The sequence below is a fragment of the Pleuronectes platessa genome, chromosome 15 (genome assembly GCF_947347685.1).
Source record: "Pleuronectes platessa chromosome 15, fPlePla1.1, whole genome shotgun sequence".
Taxonomy (NCBI): domain Eukaryota; kingdom Metazoa; phylum Chordata; class Actinopteri; order Pleuronectiformes; family Pleuronectidae; genus Pleuronectes; species Pleuronectes platessa.
This window is the reverse complement of record NC_070640.1, coordinates 5098095-5111818: the sequence shown is the minus strand read 5'-3', so window position 1 is coordinate 5111818 and position 13724 is coordinate 5098095. Positions and strand designations below refer to the sequence as shown.

At 44.3% G+C, this 13724-nt stretch overlaps 1 protein-coding gene across 1 annotated transcript in view; it reads left to right on the top strand.

The window, feature by feature from the left end:
* Window positions 1–13724, top strand: part of LOC128457354 (FRAS1-related extracellular matrix protein 2) — a 51483-nt gene that overhangs the window by 27084 nt on the left and 10675 nt on the right. The window contains exons 4-7 of the mRNA XM_053442005.1: window positions 2661–2891; window positions 7424–7549; window positions 8828–9079; window positions 13286–13374. Of these exons, the coding sequence (XP_053297980.1) occupies window positions 2661–2891; window positions 7424–7549; window positions 8828–9079; window positions 13286–13374 (698 nt within the window). The remainder of the gene's footprint in view (window positions 1–2660; window positions 2892–7423; window positions 7550–8827; window positions 9080–13285; window positions 13375–13724) is intronic.

Here is a 13724-nt window from a genome sequence, read left to right as displayed (position 1 = left end):
ATCTCTGCCAGGTTAAGTCTCAGTATATCACCCTGACTTTCTGTGGGATGTATTCCAGCCTCATTATTGGTACCAAGCCAGGTGGATGTAGAGATAATTTTATTTCACCAGCAGAGAACCTTGTTTCCACAGATCTCCACCTCAGTTGTCTCCATGTGAAATTACCTCTCTGGTATAATGAGCATGAAGGTTCCTGCATTCATACATTTTATGATGAACTGTGTGGTTGTTTTTTTTTTTACATTCAGCCAAACACAGCTTATTGCAGTGTTTGCTCTCAGCTGTGAAAAATGTACAACAGAGAACAAAAGGAGGAAAATGTTCGCAGCTGTACAGAGCGTGTTTGTGAGTTTGTATTATGTGTGTCTGTGTGTGTGTGTTTTTGTGTTCTGGAGACACAGACACAACAGACTATAGCGCTGAGCAGCAGCACCGTCGTGATCAAACGGTCCCGGGTGGGTATATTTGTCTCCTGCTGAGAAAGAGCCCCGGTGCGACCCCGGGCGATGCACGTCTCTGCCCTGCAGGGGGCCGGGTGGAGGTGGCACAGTGAGGCTGCACCCTTCATCTCTCCTGTCGCCCGGGTTTTGCACTTGTGTGTTTTATTTGATGTGGATCGAAATTGATTTTTTTTTTAGGACAGAAAGCCGGATCATATAGAAACCATCTGTGTGATGACACCAGTTCTCATTTTCACTTTTTTTTTAAAGTTATAATCCTTCACCGAGTCAACCCTATTAATGGCCACTGGATGAATTTGCATTTGGTAAACTACCTCTTTATTTATAAATGTAAATGTAGTCTTTGCTTTTAGATACAAAGTCTTATACAGGATTCAAATCATGCACAAGGGATCTACAGGAGAGGATGCATGTGCTGTGCATCATTCTCATAAATAATGACCTAATACAAATATATGCACAAACATTCCTAATAACGAAAAAGAGAAAGGCAGAGACTTCGGTATTAAAAGAGGCATATGATGCATTTTCAGGATGTGTTGAATAGATTTTAGAAGTTAAAAAGGCAATTTACATATTGAGGTCACAGATATGCAGCATTTCTTACAGATTAACTTATTAGAGTTCTGCTCAGACTCATATTGTATGTCTCAACTTGACCAAGCCAGAGAGAATGTTAGCCGAGCCCGGCCTGAGCCCTGAATCTTTTTAAATCCGAATCCACATTCTACAACTGATCAATGTCAATGGTGTTTCACATTAAATAAAACAATTCTGTAAATTGACCACACCATTAGCACAAATGACCACAGAAGTGCCCAATCAATCAAACCTGAAGTCCTCTTATCCTACTGTGTGTTTCTGTCACGCTGCTGTCGGTGCAGCTCGAACCAGGCTCAGCTCGTGAACCTTACACCCGGTTCCTGAAAAGACTCTCAGCAGCTCGGTGCACTGTGTTAGTGCAGCTTCCAGAAGCATCATTAGATTTTCCCGTTGAGCAAACGCAGAGGAAACAGAGGTTGATGGATTTAATATGATGCTTGGGTCAAAGGTGAGATATGAGCCGTGGAGACCAGCAGTTTCTCTGGACGTCTGTGAGCTCTGTTGTTATTGTTGTTGTAGAAACTTGTCCGGAACATTGAGTTGTTGACAGCCTATAAAAAATGTATTGTGGTCAAACCTCAAAACTCCATCTGCAGCACATTTGTGCCACTTGTGAAAACAGAAAAACTACAAAAGAAATAAACCCAGACAATTCAACAATTAAGATCAAAAGCCTGTTATAACAATCTTTGAGTTTCTCATCACAACTTCCCTCACTTTATTGTAAATAATTAAAATCACACAAGAGCCTCACAAGCACAGTAAAAGAAGAGGAGTAAAAGTTTGTATTTCTGCACGTGTGATTATCGTCAGCTTATTATTTGCATACAACACTCACCTCTCGGCTCTCGCTGTGTGTGAGACTTAAAGCATCGAGTCCCTTTACCGTGTGTTTGTCACTTCTCTCCGAGTCGGTTTGTCACCGCTCTCTTTCCACTGGGAAACAAATCCTTTTAATTTACAGGAACATGCATCGAGCAGACAGGCCTGTATCGGCTCACGCTGTTTCTATGAATGCAGACAGAGGGAGATGAACGGCCCGTTTCCGGATGTAACACGCCATTGTGTGGCTTATCCCACCTGGGCTTCCTTGATGTGTGTTTTAATCTGAAACCCGGTCGCTCTCCTGCTTTGAAGAAGGTGTGTCGATGAGCCTGAGTGTTAGACAGATCTCTGTAAAGTGGATTCACTTGAAAAAGACTCATTATAAATGAAATAAGAGACATTTGAAGAGGGAAGAGAAGAGACACACACATACACACACACAAGTACATACCAAACAGCCGTGGAAGCTAATCCATCTGAATATGTTTATTTAAACGCCTCAGTCACAAATTCATTTCACACATTTTGGAGGCTGTGTAAGTGATCAGGGAAGAAAAACAGATGCAGCGTTCATTTCACACGATTCTCTGAGCAACATTAAAGGGTGTGAATATGTTATCTGCTTATCATCTGTTTCTCTCTCTCCTGCCTGACACGTTTTCATGGTCGTTTTCTTTGCTTTGTCTCCACTTCATCCTCTTTTTATTTTTTCTCAAACTTTATTAATCTCTTTGTGACTCTCTCTTTTCCCCCCCACGTCCGTCTCCCCAGGCATCGGCACCCAGGACGGCAGCGCAAAGAAGGACGAGGATTTCAAGGGTAAGTCCCAGAGGCAGGTCCAGTTCAACCCGGGGCAGACCAGAGCCACGTGGCGGGTCCGGATCCTCACTGACGGGAAGTACGAGCAGGCGGAGACCTTCCAGATTTTGCTTTCCGAGCCGGTGATGGCAGTGATGGAGTTCCCCCCCACAGCGACAGTGGAGATCCTGGACCCCAGCGACGGTCAGTACATCTCCCACAAATATCATAGCCCTCTTTTAGATACTTGACTATATTGTAACTGAAAACATTTACTCAAGTATTGTGCTCACAGGTTTAAGGATTATTTTACGCTCCTTAATATCTCAACTCCAGCACATTTCCGAGACAATTATTGCACTTTCTTATTCCGCCGCATTTATCTGACAGTTTTAGTTGCAGTTTCACATTATAAATGAAAAAGTATAATCAGCTGATAAATTATGAATACGAGACCTTAGCTTGTGAGAGACAATTTCTACACTGTTTTGTTGCCTCTTTCTTTTAAGTAAAAGAGATGCGATTACTTGTTGTGAATTATTTGTGCTCATTTGGTCTCAGATGATTTCCCCTCCTGGAATAAAGCATTTCTAGATACTGCGATTGTGTTTAGCACAAAGTGTTGTGATTGGATCAAACACTGTAAATAAAGATGGGCAACATGTCGGATCTTGGAAAAGTGAAGCAAAATCTCCCTGACTGGCTGTCACAGTATAGATCATTAACCATTCCTCGATGCTAGTTAATGGGACATGGACCAAACAAAGAAATGAAACGTTTCAAAAGGGTAAGACGGCTCCACTGGTGTCTGAGATGGAACAGGAAGGAGTCAGTTCTCATGTTCTCCCAGTGTATGGTTGTACAGTTGTTGTCTTTGTATGCTGGCCCTGTAATTCGCTGCCCCTCCTCTCGCCCAATGGGGGCTTGACTCCATCCCCCCTGGAACCCTCAAAGGATGAGCAGTATAGATGATGGACTGGAACTGAGTGAAATAGATACAAATGCAGAATATCAGGTGTTGGAAATATTAATCTTTCACAGGGATGCCCAACCTTTTCTGTATATGACGGTTGATTGGCGGCTGCATGCCAATATTTGTTTATTCATAAATGTGTTTATATTCAGATTTTGTCCCTATTCCGCTCCCATAAATTTAAAAGAAAGAAAATCAAATGAAAGATCCATGGAGAATCAATATAGAGGATTGAAAACACAAGATAATACAATATAAACAAATTGTTTTTTTGCTTTGCTCACCTGAACATCTGTGAGAACACTGACTGACATCTATAATGAACACAGCACAGGATCCCAGCTGCCACTCAAGAATTCCTGCTCCACATTCATGAAAAATACACAGCGCTTTTACCATATATCGCTTTTTTGCTGTGTGAGGCATCAGTCAACTCGGCAGACACAGAATGAAGAATTGTCAATATTAACATTGACTTCTGTAGATCTGCTTTCATGTCAAATCTGCCCTGCAGGCAATCACGAGGAATATCATTCTGACATGACAGCCGGCAGAGATTTGTTGTGTTTTGCTTTTTGACTCAGTAGAAGATTTGCTTCTGAAAACCCAATAAAAAGCAGCATAATTTGAATATTATTGACAGGACAAATTAAAGGTTATCAATTGATCAAGTTAAGCCTTTCAAAGTAACTTGCCTTGCCCCTGATGGTTATAAACTATCTCAAAGAAACAGTCACATGAATTGGAAAGTCTTTTCTTTCACACTCTCTTTCATCCTCTGTGTTTTCGTCTTTGCCTGAACATTTTTGAAATTTATAGAATATCGAGTCGTGCGAAAAACTCGCTCCTCTTCTCCATCAAGGCAACATTTTCTCTTCTGAGAGTTTTATACATTCAGTTCTTTTTTTGTACATTACTACTGAGCAACTGGTTCCATTACAGTGACACACAACAGCTGCTTTCATCACACTCATTTGTCTCGTTCTCTCTCTCTCTCTCTCTCTCTCTCTTTTTGCTGTGTCTTGATCTCTCTCGCCTCCTCTTCCCCTCACACACGTCCTTTTCAATCTGTCCTCCCCTGTGGGTTCATTATGTGGTGTGCTGTGGGTGGGGGGTGGTGGGGGGGTTATGTGGTTTGTTTTCTATCATCTCCAGAGATTTTTTTTAATGTGACAGAGATGTGCCACTCTGTACTCTAATGGGCCAGCGAAGCCCTGGCAGTGCCTGTGGCGTTAGCTGTACCCCGGCTCTGGTTCACTAATGATGAGACCGAGCTTTGTCTGGTCTCCTGGTTAGCCGGGAGACTCCCTCCCTAGGGAACATATCAGCTGGGCTAATATCAGCTCTACAGCGGATCACTAAGCTTTAACCAAAATTAAAGGGAGCATAACAAGCTGGATTTGTTCTCCCTGCGTGGACACTCTCTGTTTATCTGCATGAAGCCCCCCCCCCCGCAGCTCTTCTACATTGTTTTCTCTTTCTTAGAATGCGTGCTCTCCAACACCCATCTGCAGCGGCCTGTGGTACACCCACTCTAAGTGCTGCGGCAATAACAAACTTTGTGTAATTACAGGGTGTGAGAGTCTGGCTTTCCTCCTCCAAAAAACTTTATGACTTTCTTTCATATATAATTCATGCACAATGCTGAGTAAAGATGAAGGTGGTGGGCCTGCTGCTGTTAGACTGTTTGCTGCAGCCTCTCGCCATAATCGCTGGTATCGTTCTTGCTTTCTCCACAGCAAGGACACCATATATCAGTGGAGCTGTTGCTCGACCACATTTTGCATCAAGGTCACCGCACTAAATGATGAACCACTGCTCCCTCTGTGGTAATGTTTTAGTGTGAAACCACAAGGCCAGCTGCAGCCGCTTCTTCTCTAATTATGGGAGCTTTGTCTCAGTTAGGACGGGAAATCTGTTGACTAATGCGGGGCACTTAAAACCAGCGAGTGCATCTTGTGGAGCTGTGGCATTGGACTGTGTTAGGTTACGTGGGGCGATCGGTTCGTTTGTTTACCTTCACGGTTACATTGGAGGTATTTGGCTGATGGGAATAACCAGCGTGGCATCAGCAGGAAACAAACTATCCCTGCGTCCTTAGATTATTCATGAAAAGATCCATAATGGAGACGGCGTATAGAAATAAAAGCCAAACAGAGTATTTTTGTTGGATTGTTGTCTAGTTCTTTTTCCTTCTTCTTGCCAGGAGAGGATCAGGATCAGGTGAAGAAGCCATCAACTGTTTCCACACCCTCTGCAAAAACATATGTCTTTTTTTTCCTCCACATTAATGTTTTAAAGTGACTGTATCCAAGAGAGGAACTTGACCCACTTGGCTTTTTTGCCTTTTTTAATCTTGGGTGGACTCAGAGGCACTAGAAGAACGCAGTGTGAGGTGAACTGTAAAAAGAGCTGCAAGGAGAAGGGGAGGTTGGTGAGAGGAAAAAAGCAGGTGTGTGTGTGTGTGTGTGTGTGTGCATGTTCCTGCACTTTGGGACTTGTGGCATAAACACCCACCTTGTCGGGACCAGTCGTCCTCATGGAGACTGAAGCCTTGAAACATAATTTCTGAGGTCCTGGTTAAGGTTAGAATTCAGGTTAGGCCGTCCACAGCGTATAATATTCAAAGCAACGCCCCGACAGCTGCACAGACTTGTGAGTGCACGCACATATGTAGTGTGTGTGTGGAATAGGTAAGCAGAGGACCCTGATCCCCTGCTACGAGCCCCCTAGGCCCCCTGGGGAGGGACAAATTGTGGGCACGGACAGAAAGAAGAAATGGAAGCGAGGGGAGAAGGCTGAGAGGAGAGAGAGAGAGGACGATTTGGGGAGTTACCAAGAGAAAAGAGCGATGTTGGACCCCCCCCCCCCGCGGTGTGTAAGATTGTGTTTGTTGATGACTTCATCTCAAAGAATCATCTCAGGTGTTGATCTGCTTTTACCCTGGGCGTTGAGTCAAATGTCCCCGTCTGTTTTCTCCTCTCATGCTCACACACTCGCCTTTCTAATGCAAGTTTGGGTTTGGCAAACCAAGCCACAAGTGTCTCTCAGTTCCCGTCACTCATTCATTCATTAATTCTCCCGCTTTAAGAGAGAGCAGGAGGGGAGTGCACTCACAAGAAGATCTGTGATGAGCTGAGAGTCGGTCCGAGCTGTATTTGTTATTGGTCCCCGCGCGTCTGTGGGAAATAGCTCCAACATTTATTGTTTCAATAATGCCTGTAAGCTCTCTGCTTTGATAGATGATGCTTTCACTGGCTCTAAGTCTCTCTCTCAATCACAAACTCCTCTCAGAGATGCAGAGAGGCGTGGAGGAGAGTGAGAGAGAGAATAAGAGCGATGGCTTGGCTGACCCCTCCGTGTATAGAGCTGTCGATACGTGAAACTCCCGGCTGGGTCGCTCTGTGGGATGAGCTGAGGCCCCTCGCATGTGGAGCAGCCTGCGACACACGAGGCAGTGAGAGAAACTTTCCGCAGGGGTCTCTTTGAAGAGCACCTCTGGTTGCACGGAACTGGAAACTGATGGAGAGTTATTTTTTAATATGAATAAGTACGCTGCAGGATCACCACTTCAATGGATCTGAATACAAAAATATGGCAACTGAGAATCGCTAATGCGGAGCCAGAACAAAAGCGGGTACCGGTCCATGGTGGCCTAATGCACTGTGGATTTTTTCTGCAGATTGTTATACATATCATTACCCTTTTATTTCCCTCCCCCCCGTGACTCCCCCCCCCACTTATTCTCTCTTCCCCTCCGCAGAGTCGACTGTGTTCTTCCCCGAGCAGACCCACTCGGTGCAGGAGGACGTCGGGGAGCTTTTCATCCCGGTGCACCGCAGCGGAGACATCAGCCAGGAGCTCATGGTGGTCTGCTACACACAGCAGGGTACGGACCAGCCACTCTCACCTCGTATAACCCGTTTATCCTCAGTCCCACCCCACCGCTGTCTGCCGGCTTTGAACATATGAAATGGAGTTGGTTGTTATTATTCAAGTCTTGATGCACACGTTTTTGGACCACAGGTACTTATGTGCATAATTTATGAATCTCAGGTAAAGATGGAAAATTAGCAGCTTATATTATTAAATAAATGATATAATAATATAATACGTGATTGTACTTTCACCCATTTCTATTGCTGCGTGTACAAATCTAACAAATGCACACACAACGTCTACCATGCTTGAAAAATGCCTGAATTCCCCTTTAACTTTCTGCTCCAGAGTCTCTCTGAGTCAATTTAATGCTGCCGTACATATTTATATGGTTTAATGTAAATAAACCAGTGTGTATGATGCAGTTTCTTTGAAACACAGCAGTGCAGCGGGAGAGAGGCAGCTCAACTCACATTTACATTTCACAAATAAAACGAAGCAGCAGGAGCTCGGCAGCGTCACAATCGGCTGTAAAATCCTCTTTGTGGTTTATACCGATCATCTTCCATTTAAACTCGTCCACAGCTCCACTCACTTTGGAACAATACAAATTATTTTTAATTGTTTACTTGCAGCTGGTGACAATGTGTGAGAAGTGACAGATTTTACCCCGCATGCCCTCATGCATGAAATAAACGGAGCTAAAAGTGCAGAGATAATTAATTCACTGATTAGAATAATCAAGGTGCTTTTGTTAAATGACAAAAAAAAGGTTTAAATGCGGGGGTGGTCTGTTCCCTTTGTGTTCTCATATTAAAACTGACCTGGTGCACTTACTGTAATTAAAAGGTCCAACCTTCACCAGCCATAATGGCTACTTTAACAGTCTGAATTTCAATAAAGTGAAAGGGAGCCGTGCAGGTTATTGCTGATTGCCTGACAGGCTACCTGCAGCATGTGTTAAAGATGAAGACGTTTGTTGCTTGATGTGTTTTGATGCTTTTAATCTTCGTCACTTTTCGACTTTTTTATTTATCTCAAAGTCAGCTGAGTCTAAATATGTTTAAAAAAAATAACTACTTCAAATGCATTGAATCCATGATAGATAAATATGTGCCTGAAGCTGATCACTCAGTATTCCCAAAATAAGAGATGCTGATTAAAAAACCATTAAACGTGCTGAGGGCTCCAGTTTTCTGATGCCATTTAAAAATACATTAAGTTCTAATGATGCATTTTCAACAACTGAAATGTCCTCACACTCCCCCCTGTCCTCACCTCTCTGAAGGATCTGCCTCGGGAACGATCCCCACCACCGTCCTGTCCTACTCAGACTACATCTCCCGTCCTGAGGAGCACGGCAGCATCCTCCGCTTCGACAAGGGCGAGCGGGAGAAGCAGTGTCGCGTGATGATCATCGACGACTCTCTGTACGAGGGAGACGAGAGCTTCAATGTCACGCTGTCGCTGCCCGTCGGGGGACGACTGGGAAAGCACTACCCCACCGCCAGGGTCAACATCTTGGAGGACATGGACGACGGTAGGTCTTTTTGTCTCACTGGTGTGAATTAATGTGGAAAACATCTGCTGACATCTTTGTTGCCACCATTTCTCAACTGTTTTCACAAATTAGAAAGTACGTCAGTGCACACACTTTTTCAAGATCAATTAATTTAAAGTTAAGAAAAAATCCTTGATCAATCCCCTTAATGGAATCCTCACCATAATATACTGGTTTCTCTCTTGGTCCATGTCCTGTCCTCCCACTAAGTTTAGTGGGAATGTGCCCTTTAGTTTCTGTGGAATGCTTCTAACTATCAGACCAATAAACCAACAAACACAGATAAAAAACATTACCTCCTTGGCAGAGGTGACATGATGTGAGATCCAGCCTTTGCCTCTGTGATGTCTCAGTTTCTTACTTCCCACCAGTTTCTGTCTCCACTGATCTTTTTTGTGAAAGCCAGAATAACTTTCTAGAGAAAACTTTCCAATCAAACTCTGTTTAAACTCTTTTTCCTCCCCCTGAACGTGCTGTTCCCAAATCACATGGATGAGAGGGCGTAGTGAACTTTGCAAAAAAAACACATTTCATCTCCAAAGAGAGGTTGAGAAGATTTAATTTCATATCTGCCTAATGCGTGCATGTGTGTGTGTGTTGCTGTAAGGTTAAAGAACACATGCATATATGCAGGCTCAGCGTCGCGTGTGAAAACAGTTTGTGGGTGTGAATTTCTCAGGGGCTCGAAGTTCTGGTGTTTCGAATTATCACCAGAGCCTTGATATCACCTGACATCTCTTAATTAAGCCTGTTTACAAACCCACTGTTTGTTGAGCCATGGAGGATGAGAGCGTTGAGAACACCCTGACAGGAACCCTAGCTGTGCTCGCTGGAGACCGATGGAATAACACTCACCATCGTTCAGACAGTCTTTAATTACTGAGAGCCACACAGGGCTCCGGAGGGACTGTATCATCACACACATGTCCCCGGGCTGGTTTCCTCACGTTACCTCGTACGGACAAAGTATATCACATCTTCCGAGAGGCGGAGACACGTGGAGGAGATTTATCTCGGGACAGACAGGCCTGCTGGGAAATACCTGTTCCAATCTACAGGCGCTCTCCACCATCTCACTATTCTGCATTGATTTACTTTATGGACTTGGAGAGATTGAATGTCCCCGGCTCAAGGTTTTTTGTTAAATGCCATGCTATAGATTGTTGCACTAAAATTCATACTTTCTTCCTGGAGATGAAGGATGAGCGGAGCTGCAGTGCAATAAATTTAGGTCAAATACCAGCGATTTAACAAAGAGCCATACGGAGAGAGTGGAGAAAAGTTTGTCCCTGTCCTTGTGGACTGTGGCTGTCTTTGTAAAGGTCTGCGAGCGCCTCTATTGATCATCTATCAAGACAAATGACGACTGCAAACACCGCCCTTGTTTTTCTGTTGGTGAAAACCAAGCAACACGTGAAGCCCCACAGTGCAGACCAGTGGTTTAACTTCAGTTCTGAGGATGGTGCATCAGCAAAGAAGCTTTTCAGATACAAATTAAATTATATTTTTGAATTCTTTCTATTCGAGTGTTCTCTCGACACTGACCTAATCGTCATGTATTAGAGCTGCAAATGAGTGTCTACATTTAGTTTTGAATAACTACAGAGGAAATAAAAGAAAGTGTATATCAGCCACTCTAATCATAAACCTTATCTTCTCCATGTTAGTGGACGGGACATGGGCCTAAAAAGTCTAAATAAATGCAAAAATACATTTCTCAAAGATGCTTTCTGTTATTTCAGGTTGTTCTTATCACACTCACATATGTGCAAGAGATTTTTCTAATGAGTTTAGTTTTAATTAGTTATTCGATGGTATGAAAACAAGATGAGACGTCAGGATTGACAGCAGAGACGTTCTCTAAATGTCATCATCTGTTGAAGATGGCAAACTTCGTGTCTGGGATATTTTGGCTTTGTTTTTCTATAGTGGGAGGAAGTGGAGATGAATCGTCCCTCTTTATTTACAGTCTATGTTTTGACCTCACGGGTTCTTCTTCAGGGTTGAAATAACGCTCTAAATATACAGTCCACCAGAATATTGCATATCTCCTCAGCCTAAAACATGTTTTTGTTGATGACAGATATTTCCTTTTGTAGACTCTCACACTTCCTCCTCCGTAGCTCTTTTCATTTCGCCGGAATATCGTTTGTAACATAAAGAAACGTGTCAGTGCAGAGCTGTCATTTTACTGTCAGGTTGATAAATGAAACAATGGACTTACAATGGAATACTTATTTAAAGATACAAACAACTGAGCCAAATTGAATATTTGCGTGGGGGTGTGTGTCTGTGTGTGTTTGTGGAGGCATCTTGGGACTAGTTAACAAGAAAGCGTGACACACTCTCTGATTGTTAGTAAATTGTCAGAAGTCTCACGGTGCTGAGTTCAAAGACATGGAAATGTGTTTGTGAAAGCCAAACTCCAGTGAGAGATGATGTGTCATTTTTAGCCTCCCAAAGGATGAAGCACCGTCTGCCAGTGCTCTAATACCTGCACCCAGCCACTCACGCTGCAGCCTCCCTCACTTCAGCTCATCCCCAGCTCCCTGAGGGGGGGGGGGGGGGGGGGAGCGAGACAGGAGCGCTCCGTGTTTACTTGTTTACGTGTCTGCATGCGTCTTGCTGGTCATGTCTGTGCTCATTTGCTTCTGTCTGGGCAGCCTGTGTGGACGCTGCACCTCAAACCCGGGCATCAAAGGCAACAGGGGAGAAAAGCACTTGAGCAACTCTAAGTGTGACTGCCAGAACTTGCTCGAGCCCTATTTTTCCTTCCCCCAGGTCAAAGTCGAGTTCAGTCTGCTGCTCTGCTTCCATCTATTCCTCCGTCACCACCGCTCTCTCCCTCTCCCTTCTCACATATACAGTCCTTCTCTCACTTAAGCAGAGAAAAAAAATAAGAAGGGCCCAGGGGTGTCTGGTAGATTTAGTACTTTATCAGATTAAACTCTACAGTACCTGTCTCCCTGCGTGCCGCGCTCCGCATGGCTGCACTCCCTGACTCAAAGTGAGTGTTGTCATCTCCTTGTACCCTGCCAAGGAGAGAGGACACTGGGGCTCGCTCGCCCGGGTGCATACGGCCACAGCTGAGTTTGTGGAATTGTGGATTAGCTCGGAGTATTTCTCGGCGACCCAGTACTCCATATCAATTCTAGGGCGGCCTTGCTGTTGTCCAAATCAAGGAAGCTATTCTTCACGTCGTGCTCTCGCTGTAAATAATTATTTTCTACTGTTAGGAGGTAAATGGCAGCGGACTTAGAAATGGAGAGATTGCGGTTTGCTTATTGTCATCCTGAGAGGAATTGACTCGGTTTATCCACGCTTCTCTAGACGTAACGATCACTCTAAGTGCTTTACACTACAGTTCACAGCACTTCTTTAAATAGCACTTCTCTAACACGCACACATGTTGTGTGCGGGGGATCGATCCCACAACCTTCCAATTTGCAGATGACCTGCGATACCTCCTGAGCCGCAGCCGCCCCCCATTGCAAGGCAACACATTCCATTCATTAAAAAATATTCACGTAATTTGAATTACAAATTTGTTCTACTTTACATACAAGTGGTGGTTAGCACTGTCACCTCACAGCGAGAAGGTTCTTGTCTGCGTGGGTTTTCTCTCCCGCTTCCTCCCACAGTCCAAAGATATGCAGATTGAGGGTTAGGTTAACTGGAGACGCAGAAAAGGTTTGTAGATGTGAGTATGGAGGGTTTCATCTCTGCATGTCGGCCCTGTGATTGGCTGCTGACCTGCCCAGCGTGGCACCTCGTCCTCTTTCCCAATGTTATGAGCAATTCACCACATGGATGAATTGATGGATCGGCATATGATCCGTCTTTCACCACACATGGAGCTAATCGTGACAATTCCTTTGATTTTCGCTTAGTTTTGCAACATAAAACCAAATTTTTACTTTAAAAGCAGAAGGAAAAATCATGCATGAGCCTGAAAAAGGTGAACAATTAAAAGCAAATATTAGAAAACAGTCCGAAAACATGAATTAAACATTATGCATGTTGCAAAACTTTCCTCTTAATCATTGCATGATCCCTCACATGTAATCAACAAGCACCAGCGAGAAGTATTTAACTGAAAGAAAAGCCCCTCTGCCTCTGGGGGGGGGGGGGGTATTTACGTGCAAACTTGTAAGATCTCATTTGTCAGCTCCTTCAAAAAGCCAGGGCCCTTCTCCGGAGCGCAGCTGAGAATGCTCCATAAACTGTGTTTAAAGGTGCAGTGGCACACGGATGTCTACAAACATGCACATGTGGTAATTATCACAATTTGGCTTTGCACCTCCCCCCCCCCCCAGCCCTCACACACACTTCAGAGTGAGAAAGCAAAGCGTGGCCCCCCGGAGGCGGCAGAGAGGATGCAGCTCTCGCTCATCAGTCATCGCTCAACTCCCCTCTCATGGTGTCAAGAGTGTTTTCATCGTGCGCCCGCTTGGGACACGTGTGAACACAGACGTGTATTAGCGCCCGAGCAGAAGTTTCCTGTGCGGCAGATTAGATCAAATAAAACGTTTTACTGGAAAACCACATGTAACCGGTATCATCGCTGAGCCCTGCTGTGATAATCATCCAAACAAACCCACCTTCACTAGCCCCCACAGTGTTT